This window comes from Scyliorhinus torazame, chromosome 15, assembly GCF_047496885.1.
Source record: "Scyliorhinus torazame isolate Kashiwa2021f chromosome 15, sScyTor2.1, whole genome shotgun sequence".
NCBI lineage: Eukaryota > Metazoa > Chordata > Chondrichthyes > Carcharhiniformes > Scyliorhinidae > Scyliorhinus > Scyliorhinus torazame.
Window position 1 is genome coordinate 9453119 of NC_092721.1, and position 25380 is coordinate 9478498.

The window sequence follows — 25380 nt, forward strand, 5'->3', positions numbered from 1 at the left end:
GGGAGTCTGAACTTTGGAGCCATCAATATTAGGCGGTCGCCCCTAATAGATCCGATCGGGAATTCAGGAGAAACCTCTTTATGCAGAGAGTGATGAGCGTGAAGGACTAGGTGAGGGAAATGCACTTAATGGGAAGCTAAGAGGAGAAAGGAAAGGAAGAACATGCTGCTGAAGAGAGCTGGGCGGAGCATGAACACCATGTGAAGCACATAAACACCAATATAGATGGGCCGAATGGTCTATTTCTGCCATTAAGGTGAGCTTTGTAAAGAAGCTTCTGAGCTCAATGTGTGAGTCTAATGTGCATGTAGCTATCTGCACGGTTAAGCAAGGTGATCTTTTTGTTTCAGGTAACTATGAAGGTTACTGCCATGTCACCATCCGGTTTCTGGCAGAGTAGACGGAATCGTTATGACCTCCTGGTGACATCACTTGGTGTAATATGGGTCGTGTTACACTTTGCTTTACTCGTAAGTAACCCGTCAATTCGCTCACTTCTATAGCATGCTGCAAATTAAAAGGAGTAGAGACACTTCCGAACAGACATTAGGGATGGGTGGGCTGCTGAAATAGCCTCTCTCACAGACTCTTGCTGGCTGCCTTGCAGTGCGAATTGCTGCCAGTGATTTTAAACATAACAAAATCTACAATGTGATGACACTGGGCTCGTGACTGAACAATAAACTTACGGCAAAGAAACAGCCCGTGAGACTTTTATTCGCTCTGCTTGAGCCTCCTCCCACCCGACTTCATTTCACCCAATCAGCATACCTTCAAAATCGTAGAATCCCTATGGCGCAGAATGAGGCTGTTCGGCTCATTGAGTCTGCACCGACCCTCCGAAAGAGCACCCTGCCTAGGCCCATTCCCCCGCCCTGTCCCCGTAACCGAGCCTGTACATCTTTACACACTGAAGGTAAATTTAGTGCGGCCAATCCACCTAACCTGCTCTACACCGTGGGTGGGAGGAAACCCACCCAGACAAGGGGAGGAAGTGCAAACTCCGCACAGTCTCCCGAGGCCGGAATTGAACCCGGCTCCCTGGCGCTGTGAGGGAGCAGTGCCAACCACTGTGTCAGTACCACCCTTTCTATTCCCTTTTCCCTCGTGTTTATCTAGTTTCACAATCAGTATAACCGTTATGTTTACCACAACCACTCGATATGGGAGTGAGTTCCTCCTGCTCATTGCTCTCCAGGTGAAGAAGTTTCTCCTGAATTTCCTATTGGATTTACTGGTGACTATCTTGTACGTCCCTAGTTCTGGTGTCCCCACAAGTTGAAAAATCTTCCCTACTTATCAGCCTGTGTTATCATTTCAAAGACCCCGATCAGGGCACCCCTCAGCCTTCTGTTTTCTCAAGAAAAGAGCCCCAGTCTTGAAGAGACTGAGAATAACCTCTCGGTTGTGATGTCCTCCGTGTAAATCAATCTTTTGGTGCCTTCTCCCTTTTGATAAAATGGAGACCAGAACTGAGCAAAGTATTCGAAATGTGGCCTGCCCAAGATCCCACGCGCGTCAGAGATGCAGTTTTCCAATGAGGCGTGCACCCTCTCAACGGGACTGTTTTGAAGACAGGAAGAGGAGTTACACCCAGTGTTCCAGTCAATATTCACCCCTCAACCAAACATCACAAAAAAGCAGCTTCTCAGGTCATTGTCTGTGGGAGCTTGCTGTGTATTAATTGACAGCCGCATTTCCGACACTCCAACAATGCCGACACTTTGAGATGTTTAGTGGTTGTGAAAAGTGTTATGTAACCTTTTTTTAACCTATCTCTGGTTTTCAATTCTTCAATTGTAAGGACACAGGAGTGAGTAACAGGAGGAGGCCTTTCAGACAAATCATGGCTGATCTGATTGTGACAATGACTCCACTTTCCTGTCCACCCCCCATCTCCAACCCTTGACTCCCTTGTTGATGTAAAATTTGTTGAATTCGTCCTTAAATGTACTCAACGATTCAGCCTCCACTGCTCTCTCTGGAAGAGAATTTCAATGACTACGACCCGCTCGGAGAAGAAATTACTCCTCGTCTCCTCCATCTTAAATGGGGGAGCCCTTTTTGTAAAATTGTGACTGTCGAGGTATTACAAGGCTGGCACAGGAGCTCTTTGATCAAGTTTTATTGACGTGCACATGGAGAGCAAAACTAGTGTGATGCACTGCCTTACTCTGAATTATCTTAATAAGCAGAAACATTTACAGCTTGATTTAACCGATGTGGTGAATGTATAATTACTGATAATTCACCAGTGCACTGTATTATGTTATGTTATGAACCCTGTGGGCTCCACCTATGGGCCATTGTGTGGCATCATCCACAGGGGGATATGTTGGGGCTTGGACGGGCTCCACCCATGGCTCCACCCCCTTTAGAGGAAGTATAAGAGCAGCTGACCTGCGGGGCCACCTTCAGTATTGTACCGGTCGCAGGCAGGCACAGTTCTAAGCTGATTAAAACCACGGTTTACGTCTCCACGTGTCTTCGAGTGAATTGATGGTCGCATCAACCAATAAAATTAACAGATACATTTTAAGCCTTTAATTGATTGTCACATACGCCAATAATATCACAGTTAAACTTTCATTTTAGACCAATGAAAGGACAGTAAATCTATCCAATGGAAAGCGATAGAAAACAGGGCAGTTGGACCAATGAAAGACTAGCTCTCCATTGCCCCCTCTCGCCTCCTTAAGTTCCCTTTGACCTGAAAACAATGATAGTTCACAGTAAAACAGTATTCTTGTTATGGTTACTCTCCTCTCTCTGTCTCCACAGACTTGCGTCATTAGTAAGAATCAGCTACCTGCTTGGATTGCATTTTAGCTCATTACCCCTGCTCAGGAGCTGTATAATCATGACCCTTGCACAGGCTCAGCTATATTAATGACCCCTTGTCCCAGATTACCCCACAAGAAGAAACATCCTCTCCACGTCCACCAAGTTAAGTCCCCTCAGGACCTTGTATTTTTCAATAAGATCAGCTCTTATTCGTCTTAACTCCAGTGGGTACAGGCCCAACCTTTTCAACCTGGGCTGGTTTAGCACACTGGGCTAAATCGCTGGCTTTGAAAGCAGACCAAGGCAGGCCAGCAGCACGGTTCAATTTCCGTACCCGCCTCCCCGAACAGGCGCCGGAATGTGGCGACTAGGGGCTTTTCACAGTAACTTCATTTGAAGCCTACTTGTGACAATAAGCGATTTTCATTTTCATTTTTCATTCCATTTCATTTTCAACCTTTCCCCATAGGTCAACCCTTTCACCGCAGAAATGAGTCGAGCGAACCTTCTCTAAACTGTTTCCAATGCAAGTATGCGTCTCCTTGGAGAGGGACACCAAAACTGTACAGAGCACACGAGCTGCAGTCTCACCAATGTTCAACTGCAGCAAGACATTCCGACTTTTACCCTCCATCCCCACTATAATAAAGGCCAACGTCCCATTTGCTGTTCTAATTACTTGCATGCTAACTTTTGGTGATTTGTGTACAAGGAATGAACCCAGTGTTCTGCTTGCTTTGTCATCGGCCTTAACCTGCAATTATTCACACCATCTTACACACCCACCTGCATCCTCTACTTCTCAGACATTACGCAGACATTACATGGTTTAGCACACTGGGCTAAATCGCTGGCTTTTAAAGCAGACCAAGGCAGGCCAGCAGCACGGTTCAATTCCCGTACCAGCCTCCCCGAACAGGCGCCGGAATGTGGCGACTAGGGGCTTTTCACAGTAACTTCATTGAAGCCTACTCGTGACAATAAGCGATTTTCATTTCATTCCCGTCTGTTCCAGTTTACGGGACCCACTGCGTAATTATTCATTACATTCTCGATGTGAAATGAGATATAACAACAATTGTAGCCTGTCTGTGTCTTATCCAGAGAGTAATGACACAGTCTCTGACACTCGCTGTGCGGATTAGATATTTCACAGGAACTCAGTTAATTGACACTTGAACAAATATCTGTCTTTCTATGCATTCTCCATGTGAAGCAAAACCAACAAAACACAAGTTATGTAAATATAGTCCAGAGGCAGAGCGCGAGCCCAGAATTCAAATCAGCATAAGACTATTACTCTACTCCATCCTAATAATAATAATAATCTTTATTAGTGTCACAAGTAGGCTTACATTACCACTGCAATGAAGTTACTGTGAAAATCCCCTAGTCGCCACATTCCGGCGCCTGTTTGGGACACCAAGGGAAAATTCAGAATGTCCAATTCACCTACCTAACAAGCACATCTTTCGGGACTTGTGGGAGGAAACCAGAGCGCCCGGAGGAAACCCACGCAGACACGGGGAGAACGTGCAGACTCCGCACAGACGGTAACCCAAGCCGGGAATTGAACCTGGGACCCTGGAGCTGTGAAGCAACAGTGTTAACCACTGTGCTACCGTGCCTCCCTCCATCATTGCCCCACACCCTCATTCTGTATGTGTGACATGTTCCCCAAATGTGTGCGTTTGTGTACCAAAGAGAAAGTCACAGCTCCCGAGGAATATCCTCAAATTGGCAACCTTCGCAAACTATTCCCTACCATTCCATTCAATCGTGGCTGATCTGAATTCTAACTTCACCTACCCAGCTAGGTCCACAATCCTTAAACCCCTTGCCTAATAGAAATGTAGCAAACTCAGGTTTGGAATCTTTCATTGACCTCCAGCTTCATAAGCTTTCTTTTAGCTAGGGGTCAGTTCCAGATATCCACTCCCCCGATATCTGAGGAAGTGTTTCCTGACATCAACCCTGAAAGGCCTGGCTCTAATTTTAAGTTTCTCCCCACCTTTGTTCCAGACTCTCGCCTCCCCCCCCCAACTAGAGGAAACAGTTCTTCTGTATCGGACCAATCAAATGCTTTTAATCATCTCAAACGCCTCCATTAGTTCACCCGTTAATCTTCTCTCCCCAGTGGAATCTCAGTAATCTATGCTCATGATTTCACCCTGCAGCATCATTCAACTATTACTGACGAAATTGGAATAAATCCAACTATTTTATTTATGATGGTATGAACTGGATCGGGCACATCGATCCTAGAGGCCTGTACCAAAGGCGAGTGAGCCGCCAAGGGCAGTGACTCTGTGCTTCCATAGGTACAGGGTGAAGGAGAAGGTCCTGAGCTGGGCCAAGCAGAAGCGGGTGGTGCAGTGGGCTGGAGCTGGTGTACGTGTATACCAGGACTTTACGGTGGAGCTGGCAAGGAGGCGGGCTGCCTTCAACCGGGTGAAGAGGGCACTGTACATTAGCAAGGTGCAGTGCGGCATTGTATATCCAGCGAAGCTGAGGATGACTTACAAGCTCAGGGACTTTTATTTTGGAACGGCGGAAGCAGCGGAGGAGTTTGCGAATGCAGAAGGACTGTGGCAGAACTGACAAATTGAGAAATGGCCATGTGCCGATGTAACCTCATGACTGTATTTTCTTCTTTTTTGTATCACTGCGCGCGGGTGTAGGGGCTAAAGGAGCCAATGTTGTATATATTTGGACAAGGGAAGTGATGGGACTTTCACTCGGAATGAGAGCTCTTTGGGGTGTAGGTGGATATGCGAGGTTTGTGTGCTAAAAGGGAATCTCTGGGCTTTCCTAGGGCCGGGCAAGGGGGAAAGGGACCCGGGCGGGGGCCTCCACGCTGGCCGGTTTAAGCTGGCCAGTGAACGGGAGTGAGGTGGGGGGAGGGGCTGCGGCCATCGGAGCCTGGCAGAACAGGGTCCGAGTGGTCTAGCCGGGGTGGAAAGTTGGGGGGAAGGAACCGAGTTGGGAGGAGGAGCTTTACAAGAGGCAGTGGACAGGAGGAGTTGGAGACTGGGGGGGGGGGGCAGTACAACTCTTGGGTATCATGTACGGTACTCTTTCAGAGGTTGGAGGGCGTTGAGTGTAGGGGGGGAGGGGAGTGGACTCTATCGGTCAATGGTGACCATGGGCGGTCCCGGAATTCTTTTTCTTGTCCTCCTTTGTTTTTTTTGTTGCCACCGTGGGAGGGTTTGTTTTATTGGATGCATATATTGACAGGTGGGCCGTTGTTTGGGGTGGTGGAAGGATGGGATCGTTGGTATTGTTAAGGGGATTGATTTTGTATTTGTTACAGTTTACTGTCTGTGGGTGGGGCGAAAAGTTTGAAGGAAAATGTGAAAATGGAGAATAAAAACATTTTTTTTGAAAAACCTAGTTCAACATGCTTATTTTTCACTTACAGAACGAATATACATACATGATGGGAGCCTGTGTAATTGTATTCAGGTTCTTCTCTATTTGTGGAAAGCACGTGAGTACACAAGCTAAATTAGCAGCAATGTCATTTACCAGAGGACGCACAGCATTTGGTTCATGCGATGAAGTAAATGTGCAGCTGCATGCCGTCACTTACCTGTGCTCTTAACTCATGCTGTGTATCGTGTTCCTGTTGTCATGTACTCAGTAAATAATGGTGTGACCTGCTTTCCATCCATTCATTGCGTTCATTTGTGTTTTCATTCGCTTCGGTGTCGCTCTGGTTTCCCCTCGATCACCCACAACGAGATGTCACACTGCGGCGTTGATGTGTCCATCGTTCTCAACGATCAGACGGTGCAGAGATTTGATCACTTCAAGGAGTTGAGCCATTCTCATTTCAGGTCCATTTCTGAGTGAAATTTAGGTCATCGCAGTTTTAAAAACATTTTGACTAAAACTCTGGATTTACCTTTAAAGTTCGCTCTCTTGCTCGGAGCTTTTTCAAGTTGTTGAGGCTGACGCTGTATTTAATACATTCATTGAGTTGGGGGACGAGTGTTCACATTGGTAAGACTTGGGCGGCACGGTGGTTAGCACGGCTGCCTCACGGCGCCGAGGACCCGGGTTCGATCCCGGCTCCGGGTCACTTTCCGTGTGGAGTTTGCACATTCTCCCCATGTCTGCGTGGGTCTCACCCCCACAACCCAAAGATGTGCAACAGAGGTGGATTGGCCACGCTAAATTGCCCCTTAATTGAGAAAAAAAGAATTGGGTACTCTAAATTTAAATATATATATATATATATTGCCAAGACTACTGGTCAGGGAATGTCTTGCTGGAAGAGCAGATATTGGAAGTTTTGAAGCCTTTATTTTTAACAAGTAGGAACTTTCACAAATACATTAATACAAATAGTTTGGTTTCCCCGCGATGCATGTTTAGTTTGTGTTTGGATTCAGTCAGGTGAAGTGAAAATCTTTTGTTCTTTGGTTTCAGGTAACATTGAAGATGTTGCTGCTGACGGTGGTTGTCAGTATGTACAAGAGCTTTTTTATTATAGTGGGGATGTTCCTGCTGCTTATCTGTTACGCATTTGCTGGAGTTGTTCTGTTTGGAACTGTCAAATACGGAGAGAACATTAACAGGTTTGTCATTTAATTTCCCCGTTGGACGTGGGAACTGTTTGACCAATGTCACTTCAGTCTGGCGAAGTGATCACCACTTGGGCACACACTTCCCAAGTGGAGGCGTTCTGAGGGAGTTTGCAAAGCACACGAGGATTGCACCCTAGTCCACAGGGATAGACAACAGCCCCATAAATCTGGATCACACTTGGAATTCTCCATAAACTACAGTTCTTCCAAAACACGCTGGTCGGGATTCTCCGGCCGTTGCGATTCACTTTTCCCGCCGGCAGCGCCCCCCCGCCCCCGGGTATCCCAGTGAGACATTGGGTGGTTTCAATGGGAAATCCCATTGGCAAGCGGCGGGAAGATAGAATCCCGCCACCCAGAAACACCTGGCTGGGGAAACAGAGTATCCCGCCCACTGCCTGTGACCTAACTTTCACCAAATAGTAAAGCAGTATTTACAATACTGATGATGAAGAAATACTGTGTAAGGACTGTGGTGATACGCATCACTGTAATGACACAAGAGGTTAATGTAAATACATGTAGGCTAGCTAGACACTAGAGGGAGCACCAGAGACATGACACACAGACACTCAACCAATAGAACAGTTAGATAGGACACGACCATTGGGCATTCATGATACACACAGAGGTGACACGACCACAGGAGGGCATTACACCAACCCATATGTAAAGGACACCACACACATGATCTGCCTCTTTCCAGTGGAGACAGTCAGTGAGTAGAGACACAGGGTTGATTCAATATTACACCCACCACGTGGATTGCAGCAACTGGTTAGTCAGTCTGGGTAGCTATAGTAGGATTAGCAGTAGTGTTGAACCCGAGTAGTAGAAGTGTAAATAGTTTAATAAACGTGTTGAAGTTATCTCCACGTCTGAACCTTCCTTTGTCAAGTGCACCACAAGGAAGCCGCTTATTCTATGCCTAGAGCATAACAAGACAAGGACCACCTTACACATCATTATTATATAAGTATATTATACAGAGATATAACCGCTAAGAGCTTAGTGTTGAAATTGGAACTGTTCTGCGTTGTCTGTTTTCATGTTTTTACCAGACTGATTTCTGGACATGGGCGGTTTCTCAGATTATCCATTTGATCAGTGCCTTGATAATTAGAAAGATTTATCCTTTTGTTTCCCATGCAGACATGCAAATTTCTCCTCTGCTGGTAAAGCCATCACAGTTTTATTCCGCATTGTTACTGGGGAAGATTGGAATAAGATTATGCATGACTGCATGGTGAGTACAGTCACTGGGAAAACAGCGCTGCCATTGTCCAGCGCCAATGCACAGGGACCTATCGAAGCAGCTGTGCCCTCCGAGGATTGGCAGGCCAGAATAATACTGGGCTGAAAGGGTTAAATTATGGTGACAGAGTTGCACAGTTGGGCCTTGTGTTCTCTCGAGTATAGAAGATTAAGGGTGCTTGAACTGAAGTGTTTGAGATGATTAAACAATAAAGTAGGGTAGATAGTGAGAACCTGTTTTCATAGATTTCATAGATTTCATAGAATTTACAGTGCAGAAGGAGGCCATTCGGCCCATCGAGTCTGCACCGGCTCTTGGGAAGAGCACCCTACCCAAGGTCAACACCACCACCCTAGCCCCATAACCCAGTAACCCCACCCAACACTAAGGGCAATTTTGGACACTAAGGGAAATTTATCATGGCCAATCCACCTAACCTGCACATCTTTGGACTGTGGGAGGAAACCGGAGCACCCGGAGGAAACCCACGCACACACGGGGAGGATGTGCAGACTCCGCACAGACAGTGACCCAAGCCGGAATCGAACCTGGGACCCTGGAGCTGTGAAGCAATTGTGCTATCCACAAGGCTACCGTGCTGTTTTCTCCAGTTGGGTGGGGGGGTAGTCCAGAACAAGGGGGCAGAATGTTAACACTTTGAGATTAGAGCCAGCCCATTCTGGGGTTATATCGAGAAGTATTTATTAACACCTTTGGTCTCGTAGGGCATGAAGGAAATCACCACATAACCTCCCACCTCCAATTTGCTCTTACAACTGAGCAATAAAAGTGCTAAAAGAAGAACAAAGGATCTGAGTGTTATTTAAATGGAGAGAGGCTGCAGAAAGTTGCGGCACAGAGGGAATTGGGGGTCCTCCTGCGTAAGTCACAACAAGCTAGTACGCAAGTTCAGCAGGTAATAGGGAAGATAAATGGAATATTGGTCTTTATTTACAGGGAATGGGATATAAATATCGGGAGGTCTTGCTGAAACCATACAAACACTAGTCAGACCACACCTGGAATACTGTGAACAGTTTTGGTCCCCTTATCTAAGGAAAGTTATACTGACGTTGGAGGCCGTCCAGAGAAGGTTCATTGATCCTGGGAATGGAGGGATTTTCTTATGAGGAGAGGTTGAGTAGGTTGGGCCTGTACTCATTGGGGTTCAGAAGAATGAGAGGCGACCTTATTGAGACACATCGGATTCTCGGGGGGTTTGACAGGGTCGATGCTGAGAGGTTGTTTCCCCTTGTGGGAGAGTCTAGGACCAGAGGGCAGAATCTCAGAGATTATGAGGAATTTCTTCTCTCAGAGGGGAGTGAATCTGTGGAATTCTTTTTTTTTAAATTTAGATTACCCAATTAATTTTGCCAATTAAGGGGCAATTTAGCGTGGCCAATCCACCTAACCTGCACATCTTTGGGTTGTGGGGGCGAAACCCACGCAAACATGGGGAGAATGTGCAAACCCCACACGGACAGTGACCCAGAGCTGGGATCGAACCCGGGACCTCGGCGCCGCGAGGCAGAAGGGCTAACCCACTGCGCCACCGTGCTGCCCTCAATCTGTGGAATTCTTTACCGCAGAGAGCTGTAGAGGCTGGGTCGTTAAGTGTGTTCAAGGCAAACTGGGTTGCTGCTGCTAAGGAGAAGGGGGAGCTGTTATGGGATGGGGTGGTCGAGGCGGGAGGGCGCCGTCGGGGGGATATACGGGTACGTGGGAACCGGGTGAGGAGCTGGGTTAATAAAGGAGATGGCTAGTCGACAAGGGGGGGGGGGTAAAGAGCCCCCCAACCCGGCTGATCACGTGGAACGTGAGAGGGCTGAACAGGCCGATTAAAAGGGCACGGGTACTCGCACACCTAAAGAAATTAAAGGCAGATGTGGTTATGTTGCAGGAGACGCATCTGAAACTGATAGACCAGGTCAGACTACGTAAAGGATGGGTGGGGCAGGTGTTTCATTCGGGTTTAGATGCGAAGAACAGGGGGGTGGCTATATTAGTGGGGAAACGGGTACTATTTGCGGCAAAGACCATAGTGGCGGATAGTGGGGGTAGATATGTGATGGTGAGTGGCAGATTGCAAGGGGAGGCGGTGGTTCTGGTGAACGTATATGCCCCGAACTGGGATGATGCAAATTTTATGAGGCGTATGTTGGGACGTATCCCGGACCTGGAGGCGGGAAAGCTGGTAATGGGGGGAGACTTCAATACGGTGCTTGATCCAGGGCTGGACCGGTCGAGATCCAGGACCGGGAGGAGGCCGGCAGCGGCCAGGGTACTCAAGGACTTCATGGAACAGATGGGAGGGGTAGACCCCTGGAGATTTAGTAGACCTAGGAGTAAGGAGTTCTCATTTTTCTCCCATGTTCAGAGAGTATACTCACGGATAGACTTTTTTGTCTTGGGAAGGGCACTGATTCCGAAGATGACAGGGACAGAATATACGGCCATAGCCATTTCGGACCACGCTCCACATTGGGTAGACCTGGAGGTAGGAGAGGAAAAAGAACAGCACCCACTCTGGAGAATGGATATGGGCTTATTGGCGGATGAGGGTGTGTGTTTAAGGGTGAGGGGGTGCATCGAAAGGTACTTGGAGCTTAATGACAATGGAGAGGTTCAGGTGGGAGTGGTCTGGGAGGCGCTGAAGGCAGTGGTTAGAGGGGAACTGATATCCATAGGGGTACATAAAGGGAAACAAGAGGGTAAAGAAAGGGAGCGATTGCTGAAAGAACTTCTGAGGGTGGACAGGCAATATGCGGAGGCACCGGAGGAGGGACTGTACAGGGAAAGACAAAGGCTACAAGTGGAATTTGACCTGCTGATCACGGGTAAGGCAGAGGCACAGTGGAGGAGGGCACAGGGTGTACAGTACGAGTATGGAGAGAAGGCGAGTCGGCTACTGACCCACCAATTGAGGAAGAGGGGAGCAGCGAGGGAGATAGGTGGGGTGAGAGATGAGGAGGGAGAGATGGAACGGGGAGCGGAGAGAGTGAACAGGGTGTTCAAGGCATTTTATGAGAGGTTATATAAGGCTCAGCCCCCGGAAGGGAAGGAGGGAATGATGCATTTTCTGGATCAGCTGGAATTCCCTCAGGTGGAGGAGCAGGAGAGGGCGGGACTGGGAGCACAGATTGAGATGGAGGAGGTGGTAAAAGGGATTGGGAGCATGCAGGCGGGGAAGGCCCAGGGACCGGACGGATTCCCGGTGGAATTTTATAGGAAGTATATGGACCTACTGGCCCCGCTTTTGACGAGAACCTTTAATGAGGCCAGGGAAAAGGGGCAGCTGCCCCCGACTATGTCGGAGGCAACGATATCGCTCCTTTTGAAGAAGGAAAAAGACCCGCTGCAGTGTGGGTCCTACAGGCCCATTTCCCTTTTAAATGTAGATGCTAAGCTCCTGGCTAAGGTGATGGCGACGAGGATAGAGGACTGTGTCCCGGGGGTGGTCCACGAGGATCAAACTGGGTTCGTTAAGGGGAGACAGCTGAACACGAACATACGGAGGTTGCTAGGGGTAATGATGATGCCCCCACCAGAGGGGGAGGCGGAGATAGTGGTGGCGATGGACGCCGAGAAAGCATTCGACAGAGTGGAGTGGGATTATCTGTGGGAGGTGCTGAGGAGGTTTGATTTTGGAGAAGGGTATATCGGATGGGTACAGCTGCTGTATAGGGCCCCGGTGGCGAGCGTGGTCACGAACAGGCAGAGGTCTGACTACTTCCGTCTTCATAGAGGGACGAGGCAGGGGTGTCCCCTGTCTCCGTTACTGTTTGCATTGGCGATTGAGCCCCTGGCCATAGCACTGAGGGGCTCCAAGAAGTGGAAGGGAGTACTCAGGGGAGGAGAAGAACACCGGGTATCTTTGTATGCAGATGATTTATTGCTGTATGTTGCGGACCCAGTGGAGGGGATGCCTGAGATAATGCAGACACTTAGGGAGTTTGGGGAATTTTCGGGGTATAAATTGAATATGGGGAAGAGTGAGTTGTTTGTGGTGCATCCGGGGGAGCAGAGCAGGGGAATAGATGACTTACCGCTGAGGAAGGTGACAAGAGATTTCCAGTACTTAGGGATTCAGATAGCCAGGAGTTGGGGAACCTTACATAGGCTTAACTTAACAAGATTGGTGGAACAGATGGAGGAGGATTTTAAGAGATGGGACATGGTGCCCCTGTCACTGGTGGGTAGGGTGCAGGCGGTCAAAATGGTAGTCCTCCCGAGATTCCTTTTTGTGTTTCAGTGCCTCCCGGTGATGGTCACGAAGGCTTTTTTCAAGAGAATTGAGAAAAGTGTCATGAGTTTTGTGTGGGCTGGGAAGACCCCGAGAGTGAGGAGGGGGTTCTTGCAGCGTAGCAGGGATACGGGGGGGCTGGCACTACCGAGCCTAAGTGAGTACTACTGGGCCGCCAATATCTCAATGGTGTGTAAGTGGATGGGAGAAGGGGAGGGAGCGGCATGGAAGAGATTGGAGATGACGTCCTGCAAGGGAACCAGCCTACAAGCAATGGTGACGGCGCTGTTGCCGTTCTCTCCGAAGAAATACACCACAAGTCCAGTGGTGGTGGCAACACTAAAAATTTGGGGGCAGTGGAGACGACATAGGGGAAGGACGGGAGCCTCGGTGCGGTCCCCGATAAGAAATAACCATAGGTTTGTCCCGGGGAGAATGGATGGGGGATTTGGAGCATGGCAGAGAGCTGGGGTTGTGCAACTGAGAGATCTGTTCGTAGACGGGATGTTTGCGAGTCTGGGAGCGCTGACGGAAAAATATGGGTTGCCCCAAGGGAATGAATTTCGATACATGCAACTGAGGGCTTTTGCGAGGCAGCAGGTGAGGGAATTCCCACAGCTCCCGACGCAGGAAATTCAAGATAGAGTGATCTCAGGGACATGGGTGGGGGATGGTAGGGTGTCGGATATATACAGGGAAATGAGGGAAGAGGGGGAGATCATGGTGGATGAGCTGAAGGGGAAATGGGAAGAAGAGCTGGGGGAAGAGATTGAGGAGGGGCTGTGGGCTGATGCCTTACGTAGGGTAAACCCGTCGTCCTCGTGCGCCAGGCTAAGCCTGATACAATTCAAGGTTTTACACAGGGCGCTTATGACCGGAGCAAGGCTCAGTAAATTTTTCGGGGTAGAGGATAGGTGTGGGAGATGCTCGAGAAGCCCAGCAAACCACACCCACATGTTTTGGTCATGTCCGGCACTGCAGGGGTTCTGGGTGGGGGTGGCAAAGGTGCTTTCGAAGGTGGTGGGGGTCTGGGTCGAGCCAGGCTAGGGGTTGGCTATATTCGGGGTTGCAGATGAGCCGGAAGTGCAGGAGGCGAAAGAGGCTGATGTCTTGGCCTTTGCGTCCCTAGTAGCCCGGCGAAGGATATTGCTTATGTGGAAGGAAGCCAAACCCCCGGGCGTGGAGACCTGGATAAATGACATGGCAGGGTTTATAAAACTAGAACGGATAAAGTTCGCACTAAGGGGTTCGGCTCAAGGGTTCACCGTTCGTTGACTACCTCACAGAACGATAAAGGAAATGGGAAGGTAACAGCAGCAACCCAGGGGGGGAGGCGGGGGGGGTGGGGGGAGCCCGGGCGGGTACTCAGGGGTGTTTTTGTATAGATATTGGTATTAGGCTATGTATATTGGATTGTTTGATTTTATTTTTGGAGAGTTATTATTTTTGATATGGCAGTTGCCATTTAGTTTATATATTATTTATTTAATTGTTAAAAACGGCCACTGTTATTTATACTGTTTTATTGTTGTAAAAAGGAAAACCTTTGTATTGTTTTGTTTGGCCAAAAAATTTGAATAAAATATATATTTTTTAAAAAGTGTGTTCAAGGCTGAGAGAGACATATTTTTAATCAGTAAGGGAATCGACGGTTATGGGGATAAGGCAGGAAAGTGGAGCTGAGGATTATCACATCAGAACAGTCATGATTCAATGAATGGCAGGGGGGATTCAATGGGCCGAGTCGCCTATTTCTACTCCTACACCTTATGGTGGAGGATTTGGAACTCCAATTACAGATGTCCTTCCTTCCGGCTGTCAATTCTTTTGCTTGTTTTTTAAATTCATGCCCAGAGTTTGGGCTCTTCGCTGACTCATTGCACAACTGAATGGCTTCACCAGGCCATTGTCTTTTTAATTCATTTACGGGATGTGGGGGTCGCTGGTTAGGCCAACGTTTATTGCCCATCCATAGTTGCCCTTCAGAGGTGGTGGTGATTTGCCTTCTTGAACCGCTGCAGTCCATGTGGTGTAGGTACACCCACTGTGCTGTTAGGGAGGGAGTTCCAGGATGTTGCCCCAGCGGCAGTGAAGGAACGGCCGATATATTTCCAAGTCAGGGTGGTGAGTGACTTGGAGGGGAACCTCCAGCTGGTGGGGTTCCCAGGTATCTGCTGCTCTTGTCCTTCTAGTGGTCGTGGGTTTGGAAGGTGCTGCCTAAGACCCTTGGCGAGTTACTGCAGTGTAGCTTGTAGATGTACACACGGCTGCCACTGTGCGTCGGTGGTGGAGGGAGTGAATATTTCAGAGGGTGATTAAGGGTCAATCACATCACTCTGGATCTGGAGTCACCTGCTGGCCAGACCGGGTAAGGACTGTCGATTTCCTTCCCTGAAGGACATTTATGAACCAGGTGGGTTTTTACAACAATTGTGGCCTCCTATCCTGGTGCTAGCTTTTTATTGTGGATTTATTGAATTAATTAACTGAAATTAAATTTCCCAGCGGCTTTGCTGGGATTTGAACCCCTATCTCCAGATCATTAGCGTCTCTTGTATCTCTTGTACAGGTTCAGCCACCTTTCTGTACTCCTGATGATCAGAATTACTGGGAGACAGATTGCGGAAACTATGCAGGAGCCCTGATGTACTTTTGTTCTTTTTATGTCATCATTGCCTATATCATGTTGAACCTTCTCGTTGGTGAGTACAGATGCTTTTATCTTTCAAACCAGGGTGTGAAATAACTGCCCAGGATTTTCTGCGAGTGGGACATGTCACAGAGATTCCCGTTCATCCCTCCTCAGACCACAACTAACAGCACTGTGGCTGTACCTATACTGCGTGGACTGCAGCGGTTCAAGGAGGCAGCTGACCACCACCTTCTCCAGGGCAACTAGGGATGGGCAATACATGCTGGCCCAATCAGCGACGCCCACATCCCGCCAATGAATTTTTTAAAAGCCGGAATCTTTTTTTGTGCTGTTATTTTGCTGAAAGTGCAAACTGGTAACAGCATAACAGCCCATCTGGGATCTGAGTGAACGATTGAACCAACACTTTATCACCATGATTCTGTGATGGTATGAAATGTTCTTGACGCGGAAAGCTGAAAATTCCGGATGTACACAGCGGGCCCATCAGTAACCACAAACTGAGGAGATGGTTTAATGTTTCATCAGAACAGGAAATTGGGAGTTAAACACAAGGCTCTTTGGGACCATAATCTCTTTAGTTTAACTTTTATTGATTCACAGGATGTGAGCGTGGAATCCCTACAGAGCAGAACAAATATTCGGCCCATCGAGTCTACGCAGATCCTTCGAAAGACCACCCCACCTAGGCCCAATCCCCCCACCCAGCATTTATTGCCCATCCCTAATTGCCCTTGGAAAAGTGATGGTGGGCTGCCTTCTTGAACTGCGGCAGTCCATATGGAGTAGGTACACCCACAGTGCTGGTAGGGAGGGAGTTCCAGGGTTTTGACCAGCGACAGCGGAGGAACGGCGATATATTTCCAAGTCAGGGTGGTGAGAGACTTGGAGGAGAACCTCCAGGTGGTGGGGTTCCCAGGTATCTGCTGCACCTGTCCTGGGTGGTAGAAGTCGTGTGTTTGGAAGGTGTTATTGAGGGAGCCTTGGCTGAGTTGCTAGAGTGCATTGTGTGAACGTTGCTCTTAAGTCTGTTCCCTTTATGTCACATGGTCCTCACCTGCAAGGATTAGCCCTGAGAAAAGACCTTTTATTGCAGAGTGCTGGATAATGAATGTTTTCTTCATTTCTTTCCACCAGCTATCATTGTAGAAAATTTCTCGTTGTTTTATTCAACGGAAGAGGATCAGCTGCTGAGCTATAACGATCTTCGACATTTTCAAATAATTTGGAACATGGTTGATGACAAAAGGGAGGTGGGTGAACTTGTGGTTAAATTATTGGCTTGGTCTAATTTCGAGAGTGAAAATTATTTGATATTCTGCTTACCTAGCTGAGGAGGAAATAGCTGATTCAAGACCTGAGTCCGGCGTGAGGACAAGTGTGGTCAGGCCTTGTCAATATCCATTACTGATGCTTTCCTTGTGCCATTGCAGTGACTGAGCGGAGGGGCTAACAGTGAGAATTAGATGTTCAGGGACCATTCACCTGAGCACGGCATTTAAAATACACGAATAGTGACGCTGCACCTGAACCCAGGAGTGTTGGCGCTGTGTGTGTTACAAGGAGCTTTTCAGTTGGGAGGCCATTCAGCCCCTCAAGTACGTTCAACCATACTGGGCGGTGGTTTGCACTGGTGGTTTGCACTGCTGCCTCACAGCGTCAGGGACTGGGTCGGCACGGTGGCACAGTGGTAAGCACTGCTGCCTCACAGCTCCAGGGACCCGATTCAATTCCGGCCTCGGGTGACTGTCTGTGCGGAGTCTGCATGTTCTCCCCGTGTCTGCGTGGGTTTCCTCCGGGTGCTCCGGTTTCCTCCCGCTGTCCAAAGATGTGCAGGTTAGGTGGATTGGCCATGCTAAACTGCCCATTATTGTCCAAAAATGTGTTGTTAAGTGGGGTTAGGAGGTTACGGGGAAAGGGCAGGGGTATGAGCCTAGGTGGGGTGCTCTTTAAAAGGATCAGTGCAGCCTCAATGGACCGAATGGCCTCCTTCTGTGCTGTAGAAATTCTATTCCATACAATCTGCCATGGTCTAATTGCCTGCTTTGATTCCACAACCTTTATTACTTTTAACGCAACAAAGACTACGCTGGTACAGTTCTTAGTACTACTGCCTCACAGCGCCAGGGACCCGGGTTCAATTCCAGCCTCGGGTGACTGTCTGAGTGGAGTTTGCATTTTCTCCCTGTGTCTGCGTGGGTTTCCTCCGGATGCTCCGGTTTCCTCCCACTGTCCAAAGATGTGCAGGTTAGGTGGATTTGCCGTGCTAAATTGCCCCTTAGTGTCCAAAAATAAAAGATTAGGTGGGGTTACGGGATAGGGTGGAAGCGTGGGCTTAAGTAGGGCGCTCTTTCCAAGGGCCGGTGTAGACTCGATGGGCCGAATGGCCTCCTCCTGCACTGGGGGATTCTATGAAGACTCTAAAAGATGTAATATAAATGCAGCTGTTATTGGTAGCTGAAAAATAGGGTTTCATTTAATTGTCAGAAATTCTGCCTTACTCCAGGGAGCAATCCCCACCTCTCGTGTGAAGTTCTTACTGCGTCTGCTGCGAGGGAGACTCGAGGTGGATTTGGAAAAGGACAAGCTGCTTTTCAAACACATGTGTTACGAGATGGAGAGGCTACACAATGGCGGAGATGTCACATTTCATGACGTGCTGAGGTATCTGAATAAACTTGCTCTCTTCCTCCGTCGCAGCTACATTGGCAGTGACGAGTTCAATCTCTGCAGCTAGAAAGACTGAACAGCTGTATCCTCCATCCCAGTAAAGGGAAGGTTGAAGGAGAGACCTGTCAGATAGAGGTCTTTAACATTATGAAGGGTGAAGGGGAGGGGTTCAGCGATGATACCTCTTAAAACTACTTGAGTGGTATGCTAACTATTCAGTTTTAAGAGGTATCATCGCTGAACCACCCCCCCTTTCAAAGGGGTTCGGTCAAGTTGACACAGAGACACTTTGGGAGAAGCCGACCGAGAGGCCGTAAACATGAGATGGACACTAATAAAACAGATAGGGAATCCCGGAGGAACTACATTTGTGGTGCGCATGTCAGACTGACTACCCTGGGAAATGCCGGAGTTGAATAACACAGTAAAACCATTACTATTAGTGAATAATTTTCCAGCCGTTTTATTATCCTGGTACTCGTTTTAAATCGAAGAGAGAGAAAAAAGAGCAGACAGTAATATGCTTTGCATTTTACTTGACCACAGCGTTGCGGAGATCCAAATTTACTTTAGATTCAGCAAAAGCCAGTTGGAGATATTGGAGAAGCCGGGATTGTTTTCCTTGGCGCGAAGAAGGTTAAGGAGAAACTTAATAGTCAAAATTGGGAATGGTTTCAAAAGAGTAAGTAAGGAGACACTGTTTTCCCTGGCAAGAGTGTTGCTAGGCAGAGAACACAGAGTCCTATTTGAACAGTCGCTCAGTACCGGACTTGAATCTTGTTGAAAAGAGAGATGTTGCCGAAGCTTTTTGTTTTGCACTCATCAGGACAAGCGCAAGAATACCAAATTTCAAGTGATCACAACAACTTACACTACAAGAGAAAAGATGATGGACCAATCAGCATCCTTTTTCTGGGTTATTGTGATCAATTGAAATTTGGCATCCCTATTGGAAGTAATTGACATTGGAACTCGAGGGCGACAAGGAGCCATGTTTGTTAAGTTGCAAGTTGTTGTGATTTTGAACGCACTGCCTGAAAAGGTGATAGAAATGGATTCAATTGCAATTTTCGAAAGAGAATTGCATACACAAAATAAATATTTCAATCAGAAAGCAATTTTGGCACTATGTGGAAAGAACTGGGATACAGAAAAAAATGGTTAATTCTATCAAAGAACCAGGACAGAAATGGTGGAGTGAATGGCCTCCCCTGTGCTGTGAGGTTCTGTAACCTGCTGTGACTCGAAGAGACTGAGGAGACTGAAGTTCATATTTTGAATGCATGTTGTAAATTTCTCTGTGTCAAAATTAAAATTGTGGGCGGGATTCTCCAATCCCGCTGCAGTGTGTCCACACCGTCGTAAACACCGTCGCGTTTTACGACAGCGTGAACGGGCCGCTCCCACGTCTAATTCTGGCCCCTCCAGGGGGCCAGCATGGCGCAGGAGCAGTTTGCGCCGCTCCAGCTGCAGATCCCGGCGCGAACTGGGCGTCGTGGGATCCGCGCATGCGCAGTGGCGCCGGTGCCAATGAGGACATGGGCAGTGGCTCCCTTCAACACGCCGGCCCCGACAAAAAATGCGCAGGGCTGCAGGGGACGGCGCGGAGGAAAGGAGGTCCCCAGCCACAGAGGCCGGCCCGCCGATCGGTGGGTCCCGATCGCGGGCCAGGCCACATCGGAGGACCCCCGGGGGTCGGACACCCCCTCCCGCCCCACAGCCACAGGCCGCCACCCGACCCTTCCACGCCGAAATCCCGCCGGCTCAGAGCAGGTTAGAAGGGCTCCGGTGGGACTCTGCTCTTTTCCTACGGCCGCTCGGCCCATCCAGGCCGGTGAATCGCTGGGCCAGCCACTGGGCCGGCCGGCCGCTGGGCAGCCCGCGACCGGCGGCGCGCCAATCACGTCGGCACCAATGGCGCCGATTCTCCACACTGAGGTGAATCGCGTGCCATCGTCGGGGTGGCGTGGCCCCTTCGCAGGCATTCTCCTGCCCGGCGCGGGGCTGGGAGAATCCCGCCCGGAGTTTCTAGCTTCCTTTCATATCATCTGGGAACAGGACGAGAGACCATTCCAACTCCCCAGATCGGTTCTGCCATTTATATTTGGGTTTAGATTCATTGCCACGTGTACCGAGGTACAGTGAAAACAATTGTTCTGCGTACAGTCCAGGCAGATCGATCCATACATGAAAACATAAAACATACGATAAATACACAACTGGGCGGTGTTCACGACTCTCTGAAGTTTCTTGCGGTCTTGGGCCGAGCAGCTGCCATACCAGGCTGTGATGCAGCCCGATAGGATGCTTTCTATGGTGCATCTGTAAAAATTGGTAAGAGTCGGTGTGGACATGCTGAATTTCCTTAGTTTCCTGAGGAAGTATAGGCGCTGTTGTGCTTCCTTGGTCATAGCGTTGACATGGGTGGACCAGGACAGATTGTTGGTGATGTGGACCCCTAGGAATTTGAAGCTGTCAACCATCTCCACCTCGGCACCGTTGATGCTGACAGGGGTGTGTACGAAACTTTGCTTCCTGTAGTCAATGACCGGCTCCTTAGTTTTGCTGACATTGAGGGAGAGATTGTTGTCGTTACACCACTCCACTAGGTTCTCTATCTCCCTCCTGTACCCTGACTCATCGTTGTTTGAGATCCGACCCACTATGGTCGTGTCATCAGCAAACTTGTGGATGGAGTTGGAACTGAATTTTGCTTCATTTAATTCAATCATGGCTGATCTGTCAATTCCCACCTATCCGCTCTGGTTCTGTAACCTCTATTCCCCTTACCGCCTCTCCCCCCCGCCTTCCTTCCAGATTTCCACTCCCCCTTTGTGTGAGGAAGTGTTTCCTGATATCGCCCCTGAACGACCCGGCTGGGGTTTTAAAGTTCTGCCCCCTCGTTCGGCACTCCCCCTCGCCAGAGGAGGTTTCTCTCTGTCGATCCCATCAGATTGGTTAATCATCGTTAACGCTCTTTGACACCCACCACAATTAAGTCACCCATTAATCATCTATTCTCAAGGGACCAAAGATCACAAAGTCAAGTTGAAGGTCCCCATACCCCTCACTCACAGACATTGGGGACCCCCCCCCCCCCCCCCCCCCCCCCCACCGAAGGCATGGGCAACACCGCCGACCCTTGACCGTAGAGAGGTAACCGTCCCACATTACCAAATATCCAGGTCAACAACCCCCCCCCCACACACCACACAGCATGAGGGTGACCCGGCCCCCTACCCTATCCATTCTCACTGGCATTGGGGCATTGCTCCCCCCCCCCCCCCCCACTGAGCGATACCCACCATGGAGTGGCTGAGCAGCTCCCAACCCTTCATGCCCCACCGTGCTCACTACCCCCCTCTTTCACGGCCATGACCCCTTTCAGGCCCCATCCCCAGGTACCCTGACTTTGCCAGGTTGAAACGTGCCTGGGGGGGCCAGGTGGCATGGTCGGGCATTGCCCTGACCTGTCCCCCATCACCTGGGGGCTTCAATCGCCTCCGGACCCTCCACTTGTGGAAATCAGCAGTGACACCCCCCCCCCCCCCCCCCTCCCACTCCCACCCCTGCATTGGTGGGAGAGGAGATTCCCGGGAGCCAGGAGACTCCGGCTTCGAACGGGATTAGTATATTGAAATTAGTTTAAAGACTAATTTAAATATGTGAGCCTGGTTCACGCCCAGCGAGGGGGTGAACCAGATCGCGTCGGGTGCCGTGGGCCGGGAGCATGGAGCTCCGTTCAGTGACTGTCGCAAGCCCCCGCCATGGCAACCTGGGCCAGTGCGCGCTCAATTCCAGCCCCCCTTGACCCAGAGTCACAACACAGGTGAAATTCGATTTTATATTAATACCCGTGGCTTTGGTTGAGTTAAATTGATCACAGTTAGCAGGTTTGTAAAATTTAAACACAATTAACCTTTTATTATGTACAGTGTTATAATTAAACAGACAGAAAAATGTAACTGACTAATACCCATTTCTCAACCCCTCCTTTCTAACGACGCGCACTCTCTATACACACACACACACACAGACAAACGTAGAGGGAACAGGGTGGTTCAGAAGTTTAGAAACTATAATCAAGTTGAAGGATCCGGGGGTTGGATTCTCTCACCCTGGCAGCGGGCCGGAGAATCGGCGGGTCGGGCGCAAATCACGCCACGCCGCCCCGACGCCGGTCCGCCAATTCTCCGGAGAGCGGAGAACCGGCGCCATTGGCGATGGCGCAGTAGGCGCGGCGCCGGTCGGGGGGCCACTAAACAGGGGCACCCCCCCGCCGATTCTCGGTCCGGGATGGGCCGATCGGCCACGCTAAAAAAGCCGTCCAAACCTGCTCATAGCCGGCGGGACCTTCAGCGTGGATGCATCTGCGGGCGGCCTGGTGAGGGGTGAGGGGGGTCCGACCCCAGGGCGGGGGGCCTCCGCTGTGGCCTCGCCCACGATCGGGGCCTACCAATCGGCGGGCCGGCCTCTCGGGCTAGGGGCCTCTTTTGTTCCGCGCCGGCCCCTGTAGCTCTACGCCATGTTGCGTCGGGGCCGGCGCGGAGAAGGGAGCCACTGCGCATGCGCGGCAATCGCGCTGGTCCCACTGCGCATGCGCAGACCCGCGGCGCCCATCTGACGCCGAGGATCAGCACCTGGAGTGGCGTGGGTCACTCCAGTGCCGTACTGGCCCCCTGAAGGGGTCAGAATTGCTGCTCCTGAGGCCATGTTGACGCCGTCAGGAAATGCGACGGCGTTTACGACAGCGTCAACACTTAGCCTCAGGATCAGAGAATCCTGCCCAGGATCTTTGAGTTAGATGGATGTTCTCCAGTTAGTTTCTTTCTCGACGTTAGGCCTTCAGTTGGGTTCCTGCTCTTTGTTCAGTTTGGAATGATCTTCACTCCAGACTCATAGAGACAGCAGGAAACCAGCAGCAGAGAGAGGGAGAAAACACAGCTCCTTCCTCTTCAAGGGTCTGGAGACTTCTGGCACGTCCAGTCCAAAAAAAACATCCAGCAGGAACCAATCGCTGACGGTTGTCAGGCAGAACACTGTCTCTAGCCAACGCATTGGTTGCCAATTAGCCAAACGAACAAACTTTCTCCAAAAGCGGTTCCTAAGATTCACTCGGTGCCAATGAGTCTGGTGTCTCCTCTCCAAAATAGAAAACCTAGGAACACACTGTCCTGGCAAGTGCTCATCTGCTTAAAGGCACATTCCAATTATGGGTCCATGGACCAAAATTAATAACGATAAAATAAAAGATAGGGGAAGAAAGGAAATCAGCAAGAAGGAGTCTTACACACCATTTAAGGGCTCTTCCTATTCTCAGGGAATAGAAGGAATGTTTGCCGGGCGCAGAGAAGGGGAAGAATCACGCCCAATATTTCAACCAACTGAAATGATTTTTATTAGGCTTTGCTCATATTTGATTGAGTTATTTATATAAATGTATTCCTAACTCTGTTGCCAGCATGCTTTCGTACAGATCAGTGGACATCAGAAAAAGCCTTCAGCTTGAAGAACTCCTAGCACGAGAGCAGCTTGAATACACGATCGAGGAAGAGGTCGCAAAACAAACAATACGAATGTGGCTGAAGAAATGTTTAAAACGCATTCGAGCAGTAAGTAATTTCCAAAAAAATCCGTGGTCAACAACTTCAGCCAGTCAGTAGAAACTAAGAAGCCAAAGATGTTTTTTATACAGAACCTTGGTTAGACCTCACATGGAGCAGTATTCATAGTTCTGGTCCCAGTCATTACAATAAGGAGAGAGAGGAAATGTGCTGAAGGCACAAGCAAAGGTTCACAAGCATCATTCCAGAACTGGGAGGTTATAATTAACATTAAACAGGCAAGGGCCCTGTTCCTCGAGAAAAGAGGCGGCCGAGGGGTGACTCGATTTGGATCCTTTGGAATTGTGCAAGATGTAGAAAGGGTGGAGGAGACCAAAACAAAGCCATCAATATGAGACAGTCGCTAATAAACCCACGGGGATTCGGGAGGAGCATTTTTACGCAGAGAGTGGGGAGAATGTGGGACTCGCACCCACGGAGAGTGGGGAGAATGTGGGTCTAGCTCCCACAGGGGAGTGGGGAGAATGTGGGGCTCGCTCCCACAGGGAGTGGGGAGAATGTGGAACTCGCTCCCACAGGGAGTGGGGGAGAATGTGGAACTCGCTCCCACGGGGAGTGGGGAGAATGTGGAACTCGCTCCCACAGGGAGTGGGGAGAATGTGGAACTCGCTCCCACAGGGAGTGGGGAGAATGTGGAACTCGCTCCCACAGGGAGTGGGGAGAATGTGGGACTCGCTCCCACAGGGAGTGGGGAGAATGTGGGACTCACTCCCACAGGGAGTGGGGAGAATGTGGGACTCGCTCCCACAGGGAGTGGGGAGAATGTGGGACTCGCTCCCACAGGGAGTGGGGAGAATGTGGGGCTGGCTCCCACAGGGAGTGGGGAGAATGTGGGACTCACTCCCACAGGGAATGGGGAGAATGTGAGACTCGCTCCCACAGGGAGTGGGGAGAACGTGGGGCTGGCCCCCACAGGGAGTGGGGAGAATGTGGAACTCACACCCACAGGGAATGGGGAGAATGTGGCACTCACTTCCACAGGGAATGGGGAGAATGTGAGACTCGCTCCCACAGGGAGTGGGGAGAATGTGGAACTCGGTCCCACAGGGATAGTCAGAGGCTTTTCCCCAGTGTAGAGGGGTCAATTACGAGGGGGCATAGGTTTAAGGTGAGAGGGGCAAGGTTTAGAGTAGATGTACGAGGCAAGTTTTTTACGCCGAGGGGAGTGGGTGCCTGGAACTCGCTGCCGGAGGAGGTGGTGGAAGCAGGGACAATAGTGACATTTAAGGGGCATCTTGACAAATACATGAATAGAATGGGAATAGAGGGATACGGACCCAGGAAGTGTAGAAGATTGTAGTTTAGTCGGGCAGCATGGTCGGCACGGGCTTGGAGGGCCGAAGGGCCTGTTCCTGTGCTGTACATTTCTTTGTTCTTGGAGTGGGGAGAATGTGGAACTCGCTCTCACAGGGAGTGGGCAGAATGTGGGACCCGCTCCCGCAGGAAGTGGGGAGAATGTGGGACTCGCTCCCACAGGGAGTGGGGAGAATGTGGGACTCGCTCCCACAGGGAGTGGGAAGAATGTGGGACTCGCTCCCACAGTGAGTGGGGAGAATGTG

The 25380-nt window shown here is 49.8% G+C and overlaps 1 protein-coding gene across 1 annotated transcript in view; it reads left to right on the top strand.

Annotated features, from left to right (window-relative positions):
* The window catches only part of nalcn (sodium leak channel, non-selective), a 282172-nt gene that overhangs the window by 233467 nt on the left and 23325 nt on the right, over nt 1-25380 (top strand). The window contains exons 35-42 of the mRNA XM_072476568.1: nt 351-470; nt 6206-6274; nt 7219-7367; nt 8529-8622; nt 15444-15576; nt 16665-16780; nt 18034-18191; nt 23659-23809. Coding sequence (XP_072332669.1) covers nt 351-470; nt 6206-6274; nt 7219-7367; nt 8529-8622; nt 15444-15576; nt 16665-16780; nt 18034-18191; nt 23659-23809 — 990 coding nt within the window. The remainder of the gene's footprint in view (nt 1-350; nt 471-6205; nt 6275-7218; nt 7368-8528; nt 8623-15443; nt 15577-16664; nt 16781-18033; nt 18192-23658; nt 23810-25380) is intronic.